Source organism: Hemiscyllium ocellatum, chromosome 36 (assembly GCF_020745735.1).
Source record: "Hemiscyllium ocellatum isolate sHemOce1 chromosome 36, sHemOce1.pat.X.cur, whole genome shotgun sequence".
NCBI lineage: Eukaryota > Metazoa > Chordata > Chondrichthyes > Orectolobiformes > Hemiscylliidae > Hemiscyllium > Hemiscyllium ocellatum.
In genome coordinates, this window is record NC_083436.1 from 17115043 (window position 1) to 17139604 (window position 24562).

General features: G+C 41.2%; 1 protein-coding gene across 4 annotated transcripts in view; it reads left to right on the top strand.

The window, feature by feature from the left end:
- inpp4b (inositol polyphosphate-4-phosphatase type II B) overlaps positions 1-24562 on the top strand; it is a 917060-nt gene that overhangs the window by 648465 nt on the left and 244033 nt on the right. For all 4 annotated transcript variants that reach the window (XM_060851719.1, XM_060851718.1, XM_060851720.1 and 1 more), the window contains 2 exons: positions 13780-13891; positions 19545-19617. In XM_060851719.1, the coding sequence (XP_060707702.1) occupies positions 13780-13891; positions 19545-19617 (185 nt within the window). The remainder of the gene's footprint in view (positions 1-13779; positions 13892-19544; positions 19618-24562) is intronic.

Genomic DNA, 24562 nt, shown 5'->3' on the forward strand with positions numbered 1-24562 from the left:
GGATGTGGAGGGGAAATTCCATAATTTATAGGTGACATAAACTCTGAAATATTGTGAACTAACTTCACTAGAACATGCTTTTGTCATGAACACATTGCTACATGTGAGATTTTCCTCTGGAAATTCCTTGGCATATTATCCAAATTACTCCAGGAATGACACTTCAGTAGTATATAAGTGGTTTTAAAGTGCTTTCAGACATCCTGAGGTAACCAAAGACACAATTTTTGTTTTAAGTATATTTTTATTGAAAATAAAGAGAAAAACATCATTTTGAATATTACAACAAATACAAAGCCAAACAATTAAAACCAATGTTAAAAAAACAAATCTACTAATTGCATAGATAAATAAATAATAACTATTAACTAAACTAAAAAACAAAAAACAGGAAAATCTGGACAGTAATAATACAGCTCAAAGAAACAAAACAATAGCCCTCGATCATCGTGCGCATAAGTTTATACATATTCATATGTTCATAGTTCTTCCTCTCTGGATACTAGATTCATTAAATAGAATTGCCGTGGCTATATAAAGGCTCTCATTAGTATGGAAGACAAATCTGTACCCAAGTAGTCCAAAAAAGGGCTGCTATACCCTTTAAAGTTCTCAGTTTTATGATGCACCATGCTCGTAAGAAAGTCTGGAGGGATATATTCCATGACTTGCACCAGCCTGACAGCCCTGGGGGATTTTCAGATACTCATCCTAACAAAATGTTCTTTCTTGCACAAAAAGTGAGGATACTGAAAAAAGCCTTTTTTGCATGCATCTAATTAAAGCCAAGAATCAGAGATACCAGGTCCATCTCCACCTCTGGCCCCAAGACCCTCTCTCTTTTTCACCCACCACAGCGCTGCAGAATGCCCGCAGTCTGTGGCAGGACCAAAGGCAATTAGTAAGCATGTCAATACTTACTTTACATTTAGAATACATTGGATGGAGATGCTCCCGCTTTAGATTTTATGAGGCGGTCTGGGACCAAGTGGACCCTGTGGAGAATCTTCAGTTGCACAGCATGGGTCCTGTTGCAAATCAAGATCCTTCGTGCATTTTCCCAGATATCCTCTCATATTTCTGAAAAGACCTCAACATCCAGATCCCTCGCCTATAAGTATAGAGCCATTCAGTCTTGGCCAAAAGAACCTGCTAATAGAAAGTGTACCCTCAACACTTAGCACCCTCTTCTTCATGTCGTACCTATAAGGATCAGTTACAAGCATGGTCTCTTTTTGTATGAAATTTATAATTTGAGAAAAACAGAAGAGGTCCCCACTGGGCAATTCATATTTCTGAGCCGATTGATAAAAGGACATCAATATGTCCCCTTCGAATAAATCACCCAGGCAAGACACACCCCTAGCTGCTCATAGTTTAACCCGCAACTCCGTCATCCCTGGCTGAAAACCCAGCATGCCCACTATGGGTGTAAAAAATGATGGTTTGGCAATATTGCCCTCACTCTGACGCATTGCCCACCACGCTTTGACAGTGTTGATACCTATTGGGCTTTGGCAATATTCCTTCATTGTCCTCATTTTGTCCAAGAACAATAGGCTAATAAGGGGGCATCTTGCCTGAGATACTTCCATGTCCAACTGAAGTGAACGAGGGTCCCTCCCAGCCAGCCATTCATGTAGGACAGCAACAAGCTTAATTGATAGCCCACTCCTCCCAGCCTGTAAGGTAACTGCAGTTTAGTCAGTTTAATTAAGGGTCGCTTGCAATGCAAGATAAAGGAACTGAACTAGCTGCTCAGTCTTCTGACTATTATCTTAGCAAAAAGCAGAGGAAGCATTTGCGTAGGGTACAACAGGCATGGCAGAATGTTCATTTTAATGAGGGCTATCTGACCTAATCAAGAGATCGAAAACACCTCCCATTTACAAAGGTCCTGTTTGACTCTGTTGAATAAATGGGCAAAATTGGTTTTAAATAGCCGATCAAAAACAGGACTAATAAATATACCTCAGTCGAGAAAGCCCTCCTGCGACTATCTAAAGGGGAACCGGGATTTGCCCTCAGGATCAGGCATTCTCGGGAGACCACCCATGGGCACAGCCTCTGATTTTACAAAGTTGATCTTATAACCCGAAAAGCTACTAAATAAATTGATGTATTGCATCAGGTGTGGCACAGAGACTGTTGAGTTTGATAATAAGACAAGAACGTCATCCACATACAATGCAATCTTATGTGGCTTCATCTCCACTTCTGGAATGATTATATTGGGATCCCTATGTATTGCCTCCTCCAGCAGTTAGATCACCAATGTAAAAAGCAATGGTGATAAGGGACAGCCTTGCTAGCTGCTCCTACAAATATTGAAATTGCTTGACTGCATACCATTGCTGAGGACCGCAGCAACAAGGTCACTATACAAAACCTCCACTCACCTGATGAAAGCCTCGCATAAGCTAAACTGCTTCAAAGTATAAAAAAGGTATGGCCACTCGACCCATTCAAATGCTTTTTCCACAAAAGACATAATTTAAATGCCAGTCATTTGATCGTTTGTCAATTGCTACCAAAATGTTGAACTGTTCATAAGTGCAATTGAATGCTGACTCCCCCTCTGCTTTACTAGTTTCAAACCACCTTGTTTTATAACCTTTAAAAAATATATTGCATAATAAAAAGGACAGTCATACATAATATTACAGAGAATTAATTTACAATTTTCATAGATTGATGGATATAATTATGAAGTTCAATCCTTAAAGAAACAGAACACTCCCAAAAAATTTGAAGATTTGTAATTTCTATTGTTTTTAGGTACTTTTCATCATTGTTCTTGATATGTTATCTCCTATATTACCACTCTCTTGTTACTACAAAGCATAAAATTCATTTGATTCACTGTGATAATGTCATTAGAGATGCTACATGATGATTTGTTTTATTTGGCTAGGGTTAGTAAGCTTTTTACGCCTATTATCCATTTCATGAGAAGGTACTAGTTGTGTGTCTTCTCTTCGATTTGTTGCAATTCTTGAACTAATGGCATATATGGTCATTTTCTAGGTAGGTGGTCTGGCAGGGGAAGCAGCTTCTAGCAGTGCAATGGTCTTTCATACTATATCAAAATTTATACTGGCTAAAGCCCATGTTAACTAATTCTAAGCCAGTTGGTGAAGTGTAAAGCTAGACATTGTTTTTAAAAATTCATTTGTAGGATGTGGGCTTCTCTGACTGGTCAGCATTTATTGTCTGTCCTTAGTTGCGCTTGAGAAGGTGGTAATGAGCTGCTTTCTTCAACCACTGCAGTCCACCCTCTGTGGGTTGACCCTTAATGCCATTAGGGAGGGAATTCCAGGATTTGGGCCCAATGACAGTGAAAGCTCATGGTATCGGAGGTCATACAGTGACATGGATAGAGAACTGGATGGCAGACAGGAAGCAAAGAGTTGGAATAAACACACCCTTTTCAGAGTGGCAGGCAGTGATGACTCTGGTACTGGAGTGTTCAGAACTAGGGCTCAGCTGTTCACAATATGCATTAAAGGTTTTGACAAAGGAATTGAATGCAATATCTCCAAATTTGCAGACAGCACTAAGCTGGATGGCAGTGTGTGCTGTGAGGAGGGATACAAAGAGGCTGCAGGGTGACCTGGACAGGCTGGCTGAGTGGGCAAATACTTGGCAAATGCAATATAATGTGGATAAATGTGAGGTTATCCACTTCGACGAAAACAGAAAGGCAGGTTATTATCTGAATGGTGGCAGTTTAGGAAAAGGTACGGCACAACAAAATCTGAGTGTCATGGTAGAAGTCAGTAAAGGTTGGCATGCAGATGCAGCAGGTGGTGTGGAAAGTTAATGGCAGGCTGGCCTTGATAGCAACAGGATTTGCGTGTAGGGATAGGGATGTCTTGCTGTAGTTATACAGGGCCTTGATGAGGACACATCTTGAGTATTGTGTGCAGTTTTGGCCTCTCAGGAGGAAGGACATTCTTGCTATTGGGGAAGTCCAGCGAAGGTTCACCAAGTTGATTCCCAGATTGACAGGAGTGACATAAGAGGAAAGACTGGAGTGGCTAAAGGGATCAAGGATTTTGGAGAGAAGGTAGGTGTGGAATACTCCAATTGCATGATCAGCCATGATCATATTGAATGGTGGTGCAGGCTGAAAGCCATGTTGTGACTAGAATAGAGGAAATGGATGTTTAAGGTAGTGGATGGGATAGCAATCATGTGGGCTGCTTTGATCTGGATGGTCTCTACTTTCTTGAGTTTTGTTGGAGCACTAATCCAGGTGAGTGCAAGTTATTTCTCATTTTCCTGTCTTTCAGATCATAGAACAACAATGATTGTGTGCCTCGCAAAACATGTTTGCAATACTAATAATTCCATGTTCTCGAGCGGCAGTTTCGTGAATCCATAAGTATCAATGTAAATGTGCTCATTGTTTTCCAAAACAAGCTAATTCTAGAATTTGAGCAGAATCAGCATTCAAGAAGTGACATTACTTTGCCTTGCTAAGCAGGATATTCATAATATGCAACAGAAATATAATAGCTCTTCAAACTACCAGTTCTCCTCATCTTTCCGTTGCTCATTTGCCATCTTTCGGATGTAATTCCTCTGTTAGTCTTTTAGCCACGCTATTAGTTTTCATTAATGTTTTAATTGATTCTTCTCAGTAACTCATTAACAAATAACATGTTTAAATTCCATCTTCCAAATGCATTTTCTCCATTGATCTATTTTGTATTTCAAGGCTACATCCTACTTTTTAAATAACTTGTAAATTAATCTAATTCCCTTTTTGTGGATTTGTTTAAAAGTAATTAATAACATAAATTATGTCAACATCTTTTTGATGTCAACATTCAATCATTCCCTGCTCAAGTATTCCTTCATTTTTAATTATTAATTGCAAAAGTGTAATTATGAGTTGTTCATTAGGTAGAAAACACTGAAGTCACTTTCAAGTTTCGTTAAAAGTGAATTATTAGAGCTTTGAAATAAGGGAATTGATACATATTAGGGTTGACATTCAGCGGTATACAAAATGTACAGTAAACAGAAATATACAGAATGGTAATGAACATCTGAACCAGAAGGAAAGGTTAATACTTCAGGCACAGCTCTTTATTGAAAATAGGACATAAATAGAATCATAAAGCATGAAAACAGAGCTTTGGTCTAACTTGTCCACTTATATCTATCTATTCATCCGTCCCGTCCTGTCCCATATCAAAATGTGATCTAATGTTTTATTTATCTGATGTTCACACAAAGGCATGTACAGGTGTCTGGGAGAATCTTTGGAGAAAGATCAGGAGTGGGAACTTATGTACAAATGTTTTCTCCTGTGTTCACATTCCAACTGTCACCTTAGGTCAACTACATGATAAGCTAATGTTTGAACCAGAACCCCTCTTGTCTGCTTGGATTTCATTATACATGATGCAATCAGATACAAAACTACTTCAACAAATTTGGACTTCTAAATCATTTGATCAAATATACATTATGAACCCAAAATTGTGTGGTTTCTTACCATTGAATTTGTTTAGCTGATTTTAGCATCTTGGATGCTTTTATGTTTAAGAAAATACTAGATCATACAGGCCTTTGGATATGCCCAACGCATGTTTTACTATTGTCCCATTGCCTCATCCTCAAGCCTGTATAGCACTAAGAAAGTAGATCTGTCATTTACAAGAAACAGATTCTTTTGGAAATACAGTGTCATAGCACATTTGATGATGTCTTATACAAGAACAAAATGGGAATTTGGAGAGCTTTTAAAATAAACTAGATTTTAAACAATTGCTAGTGTGCAATAAGAAGTCCAATGAAGCAAAGTGTACTTTAGACTCTTGTTCTATAATTGTGCTGAGAAAAAGAACAATGGCTTATTGTAGAGGATAAGACTCGAAAGCAATGCTATCCACCTTTGGTACCGATTATGGCTATTTGGGAGAGTGCAACTCTCATACAGCAACTACTTGAGATCCAATAGATTTCAAAATTTTGCCAGGCATCAGCTTTGTTCTTTCTTTCACCAGGCATCACAAAATTGTGCTATGACATGTTGTTTTTAGAAAAGCAGGGTTTTTTTGTCTCTAAGGTAAACATGTTTGTAAACAATAGATCTGTCATCTCAAGCTGCATGGGTATGTCTGAGTGGAGGATTTGTTTAGAAACCATAGCTGTGTTGCATTCTGTGTGGAGATTCCATTTGGGATTCTTCTGATGTTTACTGAAAAAGTAAATAATTTTCAATACATGGGACTTTGAATATGAATTTAATCTTGTTTTCTCTTTAGTCACTAATGAGAGCAACAGGTTAGCATGAAGACAAAATTGAGAAATGATGTCCACAATGTTAATAAAAATGAGACAACACCAGGTTATGGTCCAACTGGTATAATTGGAAGCACTAGCTTTCAGAGTGCTGCTTTTTCATCAGGTGGTTGTGGAGTATACAATTGTAAGGCACAGAATTTATAGCAAAAGTTTACAATGAAAAATACCTTGATTGTTTAAGTCTCTCATCTGTTAGAATGACCATGATAGTTTTACTTCTTTCATATGTAAATCACAAAACTTTTTTTAAAAAGTTACATTCTCAGGTTAACTGTAACAATTGGTGTCAACCCAGATAAGATGGTAAGAAGTTGAAAGTATTAGCCCCCTGTGTTCTGTTGTCTGTGCCATAATATTTAGACTGATTCTAATCTAAAAAGTGAGTTAACAGAGTCTTACATGGATTCATGCAGTTTTTGAGCAAAGTACAGTGTAACTCTGCAAGTACAAATTCACCACACACACATAAATGTATATGTGTGCATGTGGGTTTTTGTGTGTGTGTGTCTGGGGTGAGGGGTTGTGAGTGTCTGTGAGAGAGGGTGCATATATGTGTGTGAGTGTAAAGTGTCAAAGTCTGTGAGAGGTTGCATATGTGCGCGCGCGTGTGTGTGTGTGTCTGGGTGGGGGGTTGTGAGGGTTTGTGAGAGAGATTCCATATGTCTGTGAGAGGGTGTGTGTGTGTGTGTGTTTTGCAATGGTGGTCACCTGTAGTGTGACATGAACCCCGGTTGAGGCCCTCCCTATGGGTACTGAACTTAGCTATCAGCCTCTGCTTGGCCACGTTTTGCTGTTGCCTGTCCTGAAGTCCGCCTTGGAGGATGGTCACCTGAAGGTCGGAGATCGAATGTCCTGGACTGCTGAAGTGTTCTCCGACTGGAAAGGAACACTCCTGTTTGTTGATTATTGTGCGGTGCCCACTCATCCATTTCTGTAGCCTCTGCTCGGTTTCACCAATGTACCATGCCTCAGGGCATCCTTGCCTGCAGCATATGAGGCAGACAGTGTTGGCTGAGTCACATGAGTACCTGCCACGTATGTGGTGGGAGGTGTCCCCATGCATTATGGTGGTATCCATGTCCACACTCTGACATGTCTAGCAGTGCCTACCGTGACAAGGCTGTATGAAGTTGTCCTGAAAGCCGGGCAGTTTGCCACGAATAATGATCTGTTTTAGGTTTGGCGATTGTTTAAAGGTGAGCAGTGGAGGTGTGGGGAAGGTCTCAGCGAGGTGTTCATCCTCCTAATGTGTTGCAGGTCGCGAAGAACATGGCGTAGTTTTTTGGCTACAACAGGGTATCTTTTGTTGTCAGTACTTCCTAGAAGCAGAATAGCAGAGACCCGAACACAGAATTGAATCTACAGTGGTACTTCAGTGAAGTACAAAACTACTGCTGCGCTACCATCGCTTGAATGAAACAGATCCCTTCACCTCTGTCAGATGTGTAGAAAATTCTTTGTCACGAAGAAGAGGACAGAAATTTTTCTCAATCCCTGGCCAACAACAATCCCACCACCAAAACTCAGACAGCCAGTTAATAGCTCAGTGCAACTGGGAAATACAATAACTCAATTTAACAACAGTAACTACACTCCAAAAGTATTTGATTGGGTGTGAATTAGGCTACATAAAAGCAAGTTATTAATACTCTAATTCATTGAAAAATCTGAGTTTAATACTGTTCTTTCAGTGCTACTAGACTCTGGAAAAATTCCATAGTCTCTGGGATTCTCTCTGCTTTCACTTTTAACAATAATATTTTTCTGAAATTAGATACAAATGAAGTTGCTATACAAAGCCGCTAAGTTACCAAAAATCTTAAGCAGCTCTTCTCCAAATATTTCCTCATAATCTTCAATCATGATACCCTACCACCTTCTAAACTCTGTTTTTCTCTGTCAGCTCTCGGGGAAGTAAACTCTCCCTCAAGTCACTTCTAGCTGTCATTTTCAGGCTGGTCATCCATTCATCCTAATATCTATATAACTTTCAACTTGCCCCTTCTCTGTCTTGTTAGATGGTTTTATTCACATAAATCCTTTATTATCTCTCATCCAGTTATCCTTCTGTGGTTTGGCCATGTTCTTGTGCCGTCTGAACTGGCTAGCCGCATGACAATATATGTGCTCCCCCAATGAAAACAGGGAGCTGTTTAATATGTTTCATATGTTTATAACTCTCTTCAGAACGAAACTCCATAAGAAAACGTTCAAAAGCCCACATTTACTCCAATCCCATCTTTAATGCATGTTCTCATATAATGCGATAGTTTAGTTCTTGTGCGATCTTGTGTTATAAGAGAATCACGTAATAGCCATACCATTTAAACTGATGCGTCTAGAATTACGTTAGACAATACAAGTAAGGAAAGTTCACATTCTACAAATAATGGTCTAAATTCTTCAATCGAGTTAAAGTCAATTTGCGTTGAACAAACACGCATTCTAGCAGAATGGACTGTATCCCCTTCTTCAGCTTGGGGCCTATTTTTGCCTTGTAAGGCAATTTTTTTCATGTGTTTCTATGTTAAAGCATCTGCAGGTAAGTTGCTGTGCTACTTTCTTTCACTACCATTTTTTTGCTGCACTAAAAACATCTGACTCCTGCCAGGGATATATTTCCCTCCCCCACCCTTTCCGCCTTCCGCAAAGACCGTTCCCTCCATGACTACCTGATCAGGTCCATGCCACCCTGCAACCCACCCTTCCATCCTGGCACCTTCCTCTGCCACCATAGGAATTGCAAAACCTGTGCCCACACCACCTCCCTCACTCCATCCAAGGCACTAAAGGAGCCTTCCACATCCATCAAAGTTTTACCTGCACATCCACCAATATCATTTATTGTATCTGTTGCTCCCGATGCGGTCTCCTCTGCATTGGGGAGACTGGACGCCTCCTAGCAGAGCGCTTTAGGGAACATCTCCAGGACACCCGCACAATCAACCACAATGCTCTGTGGCCCAACATTTCAACTCCCCCTCCCACTCTGCTGAGAACACGGATGTCCTGGGCCTCCTTCACCACCGCCCCCTCACTATCAGAATGCCTCATCTTCCGCCTCGGAACACTTCAACCCAGGGCATCAATGTGGACTTCAACAGTTTCTGCATTTCCCCTTCCCTTACCTCACCTCAGTTCCAATCTTCCAGCTCAGCACTGTCCCCAAGACTGGTTCTACTTGCCTATCTTCTTTTCTACCTATCCGCTCCACCCTCCCCCCTCCCAACCTATCACCTTCATCCCCTCCCCCACTCACCTATTGTACTCTATGCTACTTTCTCCCCACCCCCACCCTCCTATCACTTATCTCTCCACCCTTCAGGCTCTCTGCCTGTATTCCTGATGAAGAGCTTTTGCCCAAAACGTTGATTTCCCTGCTCGGAAGCTGCCTGAACTGCTGTGCTCTTCCAGCACCACTAATCCAGACCCCACCAACCTCCGCATACAACGTATCATCTGCCGCCATTTCCGCCACCTCCAAACGGACCCCACCACCAAGGATATATTTCCCTCCCCTTCCCTATCAGCGTTCTGCAAGGACCACTCCCTTCGTGACTCCCTCGTCAGATCCACACCCCCCACCAACCCAACCTCCACCCCCGGCACCTTCCCCTGCAACCGCAGGAAATGTAAAACTTGCGCCCACACCTCCACACTCACTTCCCTCCAAGGCCCCAAGGGATCCTTCCATATCCGCCACAAGTTCACCTGTACCTCCACACACACCATCTATTGCATCCGCTGCACCCGATGTGGCCTCCTCTATATTGGTGAGACAGGCCGCTTCCTTGCGGAACGCTTCAGAGAACACCTCCGGGCCGCCCGAACCAACCAACCCAATCACCCCGTGGCTCAACACTTTAACTCTCCCTCCCACTCCACCGAGGACATGCAGGTCCTTGGACTCCTCCACCGGCAGAACACAACTACACGACGGCTGGAGGAGGAGCGCCTCATCTTCCGCCTGGGAACCCTCCAACCACAAGGTATGAATTCAGATTCCTCCAGTTTCCTCATTTCCCCTCCCCCCACCTTGTCTCAGTCGGTTCCCTCAACTCAGCACCGCCCTCCTAACCTGCAATCCTCTTCCTGACCTCTCCACCCCCACCCCACTCCGGCCTATCACCCTCACCTTGACCTCCTTCCACCTATCCCACCTCCATCGCCCCTCCCCCTAGTCCCTCCTCCCTACCTTTTATCTTAGCCTGCTTGGCTCTCTCTCTCTTATTCCTGATGAAGGGCTTATGCTCGAAACGTCGAATTCTCTATTCCTGAGATGCTGCCTGGCCTGCTGTGCTTTGACCAGCAACACATTTGCAGCAGAACCTTATTTTGTCAACCAGTATCTAGAAGTCCAGCTGAACAGGGGGTACATGAGTTCAATGCTCATCAACTGTGCCCTGAGATGTTGGTGATTGATGGAACACTGGAGGAGCATGTGGCAAGAAGAAATTGCCAGGTTATTGCTCTGACATTCATGTTGGGAATTGTCTATGTAATGGGTGGAAGAAATGGAAATGCACATTGATGAGGTGCAATGATATAATAATGAGATACTAACACATGCTAATGCACAAAAATAATCTCCTTACTGCTCTATAGTAAGAATCTTGTCATTGCCATTCAACACGTGGTTGAAAAATAGGATTGTTGCTCTCAATGGTGTGCAATGAGGAGATTTTTACTCGCATTAGTATGCGTTGACACATTATTATATCATCTTGCCTTGTTCTCATTGTCCCACTGTTGAGCTGACATTATTCTCCCAAATTTTGTACTAATGCCAACATCATGCATGGGCTGGGAAGATTGCATTCCCTACCATTCTTCAAAACATTCCGACATGGATATTTTCTGTCTGAAGTGCCAGAAAAGATCTGGGGAATCCCAGTTTAATATCTCATCTGAAGACCAATTATTAGGGTTACACTGGAATATCTACCTCCGTTATGTGTAAAATCCAGAGGTGGAAATTAAACCTGCTGACTTCTAATGCAGTCTTAACTGTTACCAATGAATAGTATTATTAATCAGCTTGTGGTGTGCAATACTTTGAAACATTAGAGCAGAATATATAATTGTGCATCTGAGATGTCTGAAACTTAAATGAAGAGGTACATGTGATTTTTTTTTAGTTTATTAAGAGTCAGACTGGAACTATTCTGTCATTTATTTTTCAGTAGTGAACTGAGATGTTGTGCGTTTATATCACTTTAATTTCCTCTGGCTTTTTCGGTATGTGCTTAAGGAAATCTATACAAACGCTCAAGGGGAGTGGGAACCGATTGAGTGAATGACATGTTTATGTGCAATGTACCCTATGTGATTTCATCTTAGACTGTTCTTGGTTAAAGCCCTTAACATAGCTACATCCTATCAAACTTGAGCTGAATAGTATAACCCAAGATTTGGTGTATTATTAATCAGGCACCTAGGAATATGCAATAAATGCCCGGCCAGCGATGCCCATGTTCCACGAGTGAATTTTTTAAAACGTGTTTTGAACAATGAGATTTTAATTCACATTAGTTTATTTCATCATTTTTTAATCGCTTCACAAATACTTTGTAACATAATTGAGCTGCCATTTTTCTTTTCTATTCTGCACATTAGCCACCTTTCTAATTTTCTCTCTTTGATGTCTTTGTTTTTATTTCTAGTGCACTCATAATACATTACAACACATGTTCCTGTGAATTTCATTCTGATCTAGAGGATAAAAGCACTACTCGATCAGTGTATCACATTAAATATAAACTTTAATGGAGAAGGAAGGTTCGAAATAATTTCTTAGGATGCTGTGAAACATGAATCTTCTATTAATTCAGGTTGTACAGCCTTTGATCAGTTAACTTTTCTGCAAGTTTATATCAACTCAATTAACTGGTCAGATCAGTTGTGATACATGCAGAATAAGTAAGATTCCAACCTCCACGCTGTGAAAACCTCAACAACTCATATACTACCATATGTAGTAAATCATCTGTCTCCACAAAATAGTAAATTTGCCTAACCAAAATATAAGTAACAACAAACATTGCATATCCACAATGTATTTAACCATTTTAACCTTTTATTAACAAGCTCCACACTTGCGAATTTCATCATTTGCAGGGGTGCTCAAGAATGGAACCTGAACAGATATGGAGGAATGACTATAGTTTCAAAATGAGTGACAGCTCAGCACTGTGCCTATGTAATATCTATAACTTTCATTGTGTCACCCCATATTTCAATTGCTTGCCTTCACAGCTGCCACTCTCCAGGGAATCTTCCTCCATTACTGTCAGATTGGCCATAAATGCTATTTCACTCTTGCTTCTCTGCTTCTCCAACAACTGATGACTTTTTCCCTTATTCAATGAGAGTTAAGGCTGTGCAGAATTAAGTGACTTCTTTGGATAGAGGAATATTTGTACTGGAGTCTGTGGTGTGGGGGGAGCTAGTGGTAGAGTGGCTGTGCAGGTTGACAGGTGACCTTGGAGAGCAAGAGGGTATCAAAGTACGAGCACTTGCTGTTGAGGTGCAAACATGAGGAAAGTTCTAGGATGAAATTATTGTGTCTGGCTGCAGAGTCGGTGGCTCAGATGATAGCTGTGTGAAATTCTATGGATAAGTGAGTGATATAAAGATAATCAGCAAAAGAACAAGAAAGTAAATGAGGGGAACGTTAGACACAAGCATGTTCTAACAGTACGCTGTCTGAAAAGCAGGTGAATGATGTATGTAGTAGCACAAAGAAATCTTACTACACGGTTCATGACCTAGTTTCTGTCCCCATTGCTTGTAGTTAGTTCATACAGGCCAGTAAGGAAGTATTCGTGCCACATCCTGGTCTGTGTACATCAGGTGTGCTGCTCGGTCCATCAGACACCAGGAAATATTACAGCTTGGCTGTCTCCGATTCTTTGGAGGCCTGTCACAGTTCATTGTTTATTGTGTTACTGCTGAAGCCAGGGTAAGCCTGTGTTTATATAGGAAATATCCTTGAATTGATAGGGATGAAGAATTTAGAAATCGTGACATTTTATATGACTTAACATCTGCTCTGATATTTAATTCTTGGAAGATGAAGCAACTTAACTATATTTATAGTCAAGAGTTGAACAGGTCACATTCTCTCAAATGCTTATATAAAGGCTTGGACCAACCATACAAGTGTAACAGTTCTACTATTGTGCTGCATTTTGCTGTTCTGGTGGACATTAGTATTTTTTGTTTAAATTACACTGATATTACTGATTTCCACTGGGTTATATGCTGTCCATTTATAAATAGGATGAAACAACAGTGTCTTAAAATAGAGACTGAATTCTGCAGGCATGACTGAAATAATTCTTTGAAGAAATAACCTCATAAAAATCGTGTGTCAGTTTGAGCATGTGCAGCTACCAGTGAAATGCTGTTGTGAATTCCTTTTAGCTTGAGTCAAGGAGATACTTGTTTATGTTTCAGCCCTTTAGATGGTTCAAGCAAAGTGGGGACCATAGTGGTCAGCAACCTTAAAATGGGAGAGAATGAAAATGAAGAAACAGACCAAAGCCCTGGTGAAGTTTCGAGGCCAAAGGTAAAGACAAATGCTTGCTGTATAAATATATGTCTAATGTTTACTTAAATTCAACTGAGTTGAATTATGGTTCATAATTGCCTTGTTCTTGTCTTATTTACTTAGCACAATCGACGTGAGCAGGCACTTAACTACAATGTAAAAATTTCAATGAAATATCACCGTTGAAAGATTAAGAACATAACTTGTAGCTTTTGTTTAGGTTTAAATCTTCTATTGGTGGATAAGAAAATATTTACTACCTGCGATAGTAGAGTATTGCCACACATCTAAAAATATCTCTATCTGTAATGTGTAAAAGTCCTTTCGTATGCACAGCATCTGTCAGGCAGCACTTATGATAACATTTTCCTAACATGCTTTTTCTATCATGGGATTTCCTTCACACCTATCATGTTTTTCATGATAATTAAACATAATTTTCAATTAATTTACCTTTAGTTTACTTCCAAGCCTTGTCTAAAATTTTGCTCACTTAATCCCGAGACTTTTCATCTGATTGTCCAGCAAAGATGGTAGCAAGATGCTAGACAATATTTAATGGAAGCAGTGTGGGTTTTGCCTGGCAGCTAGAGAGTCGCTGAAAACCTTATGTTCCTTCATTTTATGTAAATCCTCCAAAATTAAATGCAACTTAGACATTTAGTTGGATGATGGCAGGCCATCTCTGGGATCAAGGAAAACGGTGGAGGGTGGGGGACAGAACTCCCATTTGCCAAGATTTGAGGGCCAATCAGAGGCTGGCACCTTTATTGAATGGCAGCACAACTGATGGGGCATTCACTACTGTCCAAGTGTGACCAAGCCACAGGTGAGAGGGGATTCACAGGAGAGGAGGCTTGACAGCAAGGGCAGTGGGACCGTTTTCAATGGGCTTCCCTTTCCCATTACCAGATTCCTTGAACAAAAGAGTCCACAAATCACGTTTTGCTTTGTCATGCTGCTCAATTTGGCAAGCCCACATCTGCTACTGACTCTTTTCATTTCTGCCATTGACTCGTCTAATTTATTATGAATGCTGTGCACGTTTGTCAGTATAATGCCTCACACATTCAGGATTGTCTGGGAAATGTCCAATTGCCAAGTCACATCTAGCATTGAACACTTTTTTTAACAAGTGTAGGTTAGTTGGGTGAGGTCAGTGCATTACTTATTGTTTATAGCTGAGGCGGTTTGATACATTCTACTGTCCATGGGACATACAATCTGCATATCTGGCATCAGATCAATATAGAAATTCCAAGTACCACTTTACTCATTTATCGGGTGGGCAGAAAGTCATTCTTGATGATAGCATCCTGCTAATACCACGTTTGGGAAATCTGAGATGGACTGGGTGCATTTCAGGAATAAAAGAGGTGGTTTAAGAGCCATTAATGTATTTCCGAAATACACAGCAAAAAGTAATCTGATTAGGGAAGCCAATATGCTGTGGGAGGGTTTGATGCTGATTAGACTAGATTCCCTACAGTGGGAAACGGGCCCTTTGGCCCAACAAGTCCACACTGACCCTCCGCAGAGTAACCTATCCAGGCCCATTTCCCTCTGACTAATGCACCTAACACCATGGGCAATTTAGCATGGCCAATTCACCTAATCTGCCCATCTTTGGACAGTGGGAGGAAACCAGAGCACCCAGAGGAAACTCATGTAGACATGGGTGAATGTGCAAACTCCACAGTCACCTAAGAGTGGAATTGAACCTAGTTCCAGATGCTGTGAAGCAACAGTGCTAGCCACTGTGATGCCCCTGAGGCTGAATAGGCTGGGGTTACTTTCTTGAGTGTTGGAGATTGAGGGATGACCTTACAGAAGTTTGTTAATCATAAGGGGTGTAGATAGAGTGAATAGCCAAGGTCCTTTCCCCAGGGTAACGGCCTCCAACTTGAGGGTTTAAGTGACGGGCAAGATTTAAAAGGGACCTGAGTGGCAATTCTTTCACATAGAGGGTGGTGTGTGCATGGAATGAGCTGCCAGAGGAAGTAGTCGGACACTGGGACAATTACAATATTTAACAGTATCTGGATGGGAATATGAATAGGAAGGCTTGAGAGAAATATGGGCCAGACGCTGGAAAATGGGACTATATTTATACAAGGTCTCTGATCGGCATTCATGTGCTAGACTGAAGAGTTTCCATGCTGTTCAGCTCTGACTCTATAATTGGATTGAGCATATCCCTTTGGCCTTATATGGCATACATTGTACTGACCCTACCCAACCAGCCTGCCCTTGTAAAATCCACAACATGGTGTCGAACATTAGATGTGATTCTGCAACTGTACAGCATTTTCTATATTTTCCTGATTGTGCAAATAATTACACTGACAACTAATTGATGATTACCAGTCAGGCTCGCGGTGTGACGCACTTGGTGTGCTGGAAGCTGCAAATGTTAATGCACAGGCACTGTTCTTTGCAGACAGAAAGAACATGTACACGCACTGTGCCTGCTTCAACTCAGCAAAACAGGTGATAGCCTGGTGATGTCTTGACCAATCAGTGTTAATGTGCCTGGTTTTAAATTTAAAACAAAACTTAGCAGTTGAACTTTTAATCATTATTATCTGTTGCTTTCTCCAGTGCGACAGTTCTGTTGGAATCCATTTACCAATCAAGTGTCCATGCAGACTTAGTCGATCAGTCAGCACACTCATCTCATGCTGTACAAATATTGGGTTTTATCTTCTATCCATAATCTAATATATACTGAATTGTGCTGACATATGCAAAATGAAAAATTTTGACAAAATGTCTTTTTTCAGCAAAACTTCCATCTGTACAATCAAAAGGCCACTGTGTTTTTCTTACTTTTCCCTTCTCTGACTCTATTTGCTTATGAAATCTTTGGTTTTTATATTCTGCGCTTCCCTGTCACCTTGTCTTTATCATTACTGTCTAGGTACCCTGTAGTCCTGTGCTACTGGCTTGTCCTTTTTTTTCTTAATTTTGATTTAAAGTCCTCTGCATAATTCTGTTTGATCCACCAGGATACAGGACCTTGAGTAGCTGATTTGAAATGTTTGATGAACAGCTCCTTCTTACTGCTGCTATTATGCCACAAATGGAAACCCATTTCTTCTTCACCAATATTTGAGCAATACATTCAACCCTCCAACTTTTTTTTTACCCTATGTCAGTTTGTTCATGGACCCAGTGGTAAACTAGCCAATATTAACTTTGTTTTTTTAATTTAGTCCCGTTCAGTGACTAAAACACTTGATAGTATTTAACTGTGTAGACAGTTTCCTCTGGTGGTGTGGAGTGAGAAGGTCAGAAAGTAGTGAGTGCGTGATTGGAATTAGAGTGAGGCAATCAAGTGAATACTTTGCATAAAGGAGGGAGCAATTGTCAAACTTTTCTTAGTAAGTTGTTGAGGCCATGTCATTTGAAAATTTCAAAATTGAGAGCAATATATTGTTTGACAGGAGTGTTAAGCATTTCGGAACAAAGGCAGATAAGTAGATGGAATTAATACAAGAATCAGCAATCATTTGACGAATCTCTTGTGGGTCAGTGATAGTGTCCCTACCCCTGGACTGAGAGGTCCAGTTCAAGTCCCATCTGCTCCCGACGTGTGTAATAACATCTCTGAACAGGTTGATTAGAAAAATAGGTTAATTATTTTAAAAATCAGCAATCATCTGATTAAATAGTGGAACATTATCAAGCACTGAATTGTCTTTTCCTGTTCTTCTTCTTTTCCTTTCTTTTTGCTAGTCCAGTTATTCTCCCCATTTGGTGATGGTCAAGCAGCTTGCTGTTCATTCGTCAGTGATATGGAATTATATCCTGGTTGTGAGATTGTCCGCTTTTTTAAACAAAAAAAAAGTAACCCAGTGTGCTTAGAGAAAAGGGAGGATCCTTTGCTAAGTGTATCCCACAGTTTATTCGTATTTTTACTAAAAAGATTGATGCAGTCTAGTATTGATCATGATGATGGTGAAAAGCCATGTCAAAACTAATGGGATTTTACTCCAAACAATAGAAAGCTCACATTTTCCTTGCAAGTGGAGTTCTGTAAAAGCAAAAAAAAATCTGTTTTGATACAATCAGGGAATGATTCTTTCCGTGTTTCAGAGAAATGACTGACAGATTCTTTATTCAGCTGCCAATTGAATCACAATGATTATGGCTGTTCAAGCTTTCATCCCAGTTCTATACAACATAATTGATCTCAGCCAGGCTGCAGTGAGGTATCTATAGTTGGCTTGTTAGTTGAGGGTACAATTAAGCAAGATTTACATTTACAATTCCTGCTCAGAGGCTGGAGTTGAAATCTGTCTTTGTTGACACTAAGGTTTATTATCCAGTTGTCGAGGAGGCAAAATAAATTTCAATTAACAGGTTTTGGCCATACACATGAGAGAAATTAATTCCTGTAGTGTGGTTATAAAGTGCTCTGGAAATTAACAATTTCTTGAGATTATGGTGATGAATTCAGTTACCATATTTTCATTTTGCAAAAGTTGAATGTGATAGGTACTTGCCTTATGCGTTTTTCTGATGATTGTTGAGATATTAATGTTCTCAAAAGAATTTATCAAGACGACAATGCTGTAACAGCATAATTAAGAAAGTAATCATTATAGGTGCCAATAACACACAACACTAAATTGTAGTGAATTTGATAACATGTCTGGAGATTATATTTTAAAATTACATATTTACAGGCACTAGTACATTGCTGCATATATTGATACATAGATTCACATGGTTAAAAGAAAGACATTTTAAAGCAGAAACTGTAAATATCACTTGCCTGCTAGATATATTAAATAGTTTATTCCATGAAAATAATTCCTTTTAGCAAGTTCAGTTGGAGATAGGGAAAAATTAGAAGGAAAGAAGTACCAAAATCTCACGAATTGTCTTGACAATGGATGCCAAAACATTTTTAATTTAATTTAATATTAACATGAATGACATATTTAAGTTTATTGCAGAATAGGATTTAAAATATTTTTAAAATATTTTATCCCAAAAATGAGATGTTTGCGACCTTTGTAAAGTACATTGTGCACTATGACTGAAATCTAATGGTATTTGAAAATAAATTTGCTTAAAAATATAAGGCTGGATATTGTAACATTAGCACCTGAAAGCTTCACAAATCTGTTTGGCATTCTTCAGGCATCTCTACAGGGCCTTTATTCTATTGAAATGCATTAGTATTTGGAATGAAAATTCTATTCTATTCCAATTTTGTTGGAATGGAATAGAATAGAATGCCATTAGGCCCAACAAGTCCACACTGACCCTCCGAAGAGTATCCACCCAAATCTATTCCCCTACCCTATTACTCTACATTTACCCCTGGCTGATGCACCTAACCTACACATCTCTGAACATTTTGGGCAATTTACCATAGCCAATTCACCTAAGCTGCACATCTTTGGATTGTGGAAGGAAACTGGAGCACCTAGAAGAAACCCACACAGACACATGGCGAATGTACAAACTCCTGAGGCTGGAAGTGAACTCAGTACCCTGGCGCTGTGGGACAGCAGTGCTAACCACTGAGCCATTGTGATGCCATGTCATTCAAATGCACACAGGATTCATTTCTTTAATATCACCAGTGATAATTTCTTGTCTAATAATGTTTCATATTTGTATGATTATAGTGATTTCCCTGTAATCTCTTTACTAGGCAACTTCTTTTTGTGGAAATCTGTTGCACAGAAGTATTAAAGATCCTGAAAATTCCTCACTTCTTGATTCAGGTATGTTTGTTCTTCATTTGTTTTATTTAAAATTGACTGAAGACCCATTGTACATACTCAAATCATTTATTTGATGGCATCTATTGAATAAAATGAGCATTTTTGGTGGTTATGCAAATATATTTTGCCAATTATAAAGCTTGGCATGTTTCTTCTTTGTCTGTCTTCCATTCATGGGACTTGCATCACTGAAAATACCATAAAGCATTTACATTTAAGGCATAATGGTTTCTATATTCCAATTATTAATTTATTATTAGAACCTACTCCAGAACATCTTATTAAAATGTCTTATCTTCAACTGCAGGCATAGAAAATAGATATAAAGAAGTATATGGGAGCAGGCCATGTGACCCCCTCGAACTTGCTTCTCCATTCAATATGATCATGGCTGATCATCCAGCTCGATATCTTAATCCTGCACTCCCTCCATATTCTTTGGTCCCTTTCACCACCAGAGTTATATCTGCCTCCTTCTTGAAAACACAATGTTTTGGCCTCAACCACTTTATGTGATAGTCAATTCCACAGGCTCACCATTCTCTTTCTGGGTGAAGAAATTTGTCCATATCTCAGTCCTAAAAGGTTTACCCCATCTTAAGCTGTGTTCCTAGTTCTGGATTCCCCCACCATTTGAGAATGTCCTCCCTGCATCAAAACCGTCGAGTCCTGTGAGAATTTTGTATGATATACCCCCTTATTTTTCTAAACTCCACTAAATCCATCCTAACAAACTCAATATTTTCTCAAGGGTCAGTTCTGCTATCCCAGGAGACAGTTTTATAAACCTTTGCTGCAGTCCTTCAATATTAAAAGCATCCTTCCTCAGATAAGGAGACCCAAACTGGACACAGTATTCAAGATATGGCCCAACTAATGCCCTGTATAATTGTAGCAAGAGATCCTTGTTCCTGTACTTGAATCCTCTTGCTGTGAAGGCCAACATACATCTTGTGTTCTTTACTATCTACTCCATGGGGACGTGATGGCCTCGTGGTATTATTGCCGAATTGTTAATCCAGAGACATTGGTGTCCTGGGGACAGGGATTCAAATCCTGCCACAGCAGATGGTGTAATTTGAATTCAGTCAGAATCTGGAATTAAGAATCTAATGATGACCATGAATCCATTGCCGGTTGTCAGGAAAACCCCATTGGTTCACTCATATCCTTTAGGGAAGGAAACTGCCATCCTTACCTGGTTTGGCCTACATATGATCCAGACCTACAGCAATGTGGTTGACTCTGAAATAAATGCTGACCGAACCAGAGGCGCCCACATCCCATGAGTGAATAAAGAAAAACCTGCACATTTATTTCCAGCAACTGGTGCATGAGGACACCCAGACCCATTCCTTCTCTCAATTTATAACCATTCAAGTTAAAATTGGCATACCTATTTTTGCTACCAAAGTGGATAACCTCACATCTGCCATGATTTACCCAATCACACTGCAACACCTTTGCATCCTCCTACAGCTAACCCTTCCACAAGATTTATGTTATCTGAAAATTTTGAGATATTGCATTTAATTCCCTCGCATATTGTGACTAGCAGGGTCCTAGTAATGATCCCTGAGGTAGCTCACTAGTCACTGCCTGCCAATCAGAAAAAGAACCATTTATTCCTACTCCTTGTTATCCTGTGTGCTCAACAATTTTCTATCCATGTCAATACACTATTCTCAATCCCAAGTGCTGTAATTTTACACATTAGTTTGTAATGTAGAACTTTATCAAATGCCTTATGGTAGTCCACATAAACCACAACCACAGACTCTCCCAAACAGCTCTACTGGTTGCATCCTTGAAGAATTCCAGAATGCTGTATTTGTCAAGCATGATTTCCCTTTTGTACATCCATACTGACTGGGGATGATTCTGACAATGTTTTCTAAGTGCTCTATGTAAAATTCTTGATAATAAGCACGAGCATCATCTCCACTACTGACTTCAGACTCACTGGTATATAATTCCCTATTTTTTCACTCACTCTCTCACTCTCTCTCTCTCACTCTCTCTCTCTCTCTCTCTCTCACTCTCTCACTCTCTCACTCTCTCTCTCTCTCACACTCTCTCTCTCTCACACTCTCTCTCTCTCACACTCTCTCTCTCTCACACTCTCTCTCTCTCACACTCTCTCTCTCTCACACTCTCTCTCTCTCACACTCTCTCACACTCTCTCTCTCACACTCTCTCTCTCACACTCTCTCCCTCTCACACTCTCTCTCCCTCTCACACTCTCTCCCTCTCACACTCTCTCCCTCTCACACTCTCTCCCCCCTTCTCTCTCTCCCCCCCCTTTCTCTCTCTCCCCCCCCTTCTCTCTCTCCCCCTTCTCTCTCTCCCCCCCTTCTCTCTCTCCCCCCCTTCTCTCTTCTCCCCCCCCTTCTCTCTTCTCCCCCCCCTTCTCTCTTCTCCCCCCCCTTCTCTCTTCTCCCCCCCCTTCTCTCTTCTCCCCCCCCTTCTCTCTTCTCCCCCCCCTTCTCTCTTCTCCCCCCCCTTCTCTCTTCTCCCCCCCCTTCTCTCTTCTCCCCCCCCTTCTCTCTTCTCCCCCCCCTTCTCTCTTCTCCCCCCCCTTCTCTCTTCTCCCCCCCCTTCTCTCTTCTCCCCCCCCTTCTCTCTTCTCCCCCCCCTTCTCTCTTCTCCCCCCCCTTCTCTCTTCTCCCCCCCCTTCTCTCTTCTCCCCCCCCTTCTCTCTTCTCCCCCCCCTTCTCTCTTCTCTCCTCTCTCCCCCCCCTTCTCTCTCCCCTCCTCTCTCCCCCCCCTTCTCTCTCCCCCCCCTTCTCTCCCATGAAATAGTGGTGTTGTATTAGCTACCCTGTAGTCTGTTAGAGCTGTTCCAGGGTCTAAAGAATATCGGATGACGACCATCAATATAGCCACTATTTCTAGGGCCACTTTCTTAAGCATTCTGGGATGTAAAACATCAGGCCCTGCGGATTTATCAGCCTTCATTCCCAAAAATTTCTCAAAAAGCATTCCTCTACTAATACAGATTTCCTTCAGTTCCTCTCTCTCATTAAACCCTTTGGTCCCCATTACTGGCTAGGGGGCTTAATTATACATGAGTTTTTCTGTTTTTAACTTATCTGCTAAAGGGGCAGGGTTGAAAAGAAACACTCCCACCACAACCCTCTGTTCTGTGTGTACCAGTATATTTTTTTCCGAGGAAGAATCACCCCAACAATGTTGAGCTGCACTGTCTGTGAGCAACTATTTGCTGATATTTTTCTTGCCTGGGGAAACTCCATTCAAAGACCCCGTCCCCTACTGACTCCATCATGTGCCTGGCATCCAGCTGAGGCCTCCAACCCACAAAGATGATGACTGTATATCTGTTGATGGAGAACAGCCAGGAAGCCTTGAATACCTCACCTGCCGTGCTATTTTCAGCCAACTCGTGAGCACCCCGTGGTCAGTGATGCTGCACAATACACGTTATAGTGACATATGTGCCCCTGTACAACAATTTCCAAGAAATGGACTGAATTGAAAATGGAATATGAGACAATACATCCCTTCTCCTTGAAAATGTTACCCTCCGGTCAGATATCAAAATCTGGTATATGTGATGCTTCTGCAAGATTTATATTATGAGTAAAGTGGGGCTCTAATAGATTCTAAGAAGAAGGTTGATTGATAACAATCAGGAATGGCTGATGTCAAAACTTATACAATTACAGTATCCGTCTGTGGGTGAAGAGGCTAGTTTTTTTTTATTTGTGATGGTGTGGCTTCCAATTTTGGCTGCCCCATGAGCCGAAGTCCCATGCCTGAGAGCTACTGGCCGCTGCTGGGCTACAGACAGCAAGCAGTCCCTCTTGTTAAAATGCTGGAGCCACAGACCAAAGGTATGTCTGTCACATTGTGGCAGGGATGGGAGAGCAAGCCAAGAAGTTGACACCCCACGGTACGCTAATTTTGGGAAGGGTTCCTGATCTCAAAAGGAGCCAGTGATGGAGGTTCCCCATATCCGCTCCCCACCTGACACCCATGCTCAATGGTTTCCTTTGTCCCCAAGCCACTTCACTTGCCTCAATATTTAGATCTGGGTGATAAGTGGCCTTTACATGGCCACGTGGAGAATTTGAGCTGAAAAATATGTTGCTGGAAAAGCGCAGCAGGTCAGGCAGCATCCAAGGAGCAGAAGAATCTGGGCGGCACGGTGGCACAGTGGTTAGCACTGCTGCCTCACAGCGCTTGAAGACCCGGGTTCAATTCCCGACTCAGGCGACTGACTGTGTGGAGTTTGCACGTTCTCCCCGTGTCAGCGTGGGTTTCCTCCGGGTGCTCCGGTTTCCTCCCACAGTCACAAAGATGTGCGGGTCAGGTGAATTGGCCATGCTAAATTGCCCGTAGTGTTAGGTAAGGGGTAAATGTAGGGGTAGGGGTATGGGTGGGTTTCGCTTCGGCGGGTCGGTGTGGACTTGTTGGGCCGAAGGGCCTGTTTCCACACTGTAAATCTAATCTAATCTATACTAAAGAATCGACATTTCGGGCATAAGCCCTTCTTCTCCTGCTCCTTGGATGCTGCCTGACCTGCGCTTTTCCAGCAACACATTTTTCAGCTCTGATTCTCCAGCATTTGCAGTCCTCACTTTCTCCACGTGGAGAATTTTACAGGTTCCTCACATGCAAATCATAGATTGGGATCCCAGAGAAGTCTGTCCAGGAGTAAGATTCATTGTTTGATAGTTCAGAGAACCCAGAATTTTTCCTGGCTCACATGTCTTGAAGATATTTGAAGCTTGCCCTCATTTCAAAGAGAGAAAAATGTACTATTTCTGTGCACTGGTATTATTCATCTCAAACTTTAAATATTATTCAAGAATTCAAGGCCATCTGTTGGAGAAGTTTTAAATTCTGTGTTGAATCAATAATTTATTCACATTAGTAAGGGCTGTTGGTTTCCTTTGTAAAGTTGTCAAACATCTCAGCCATA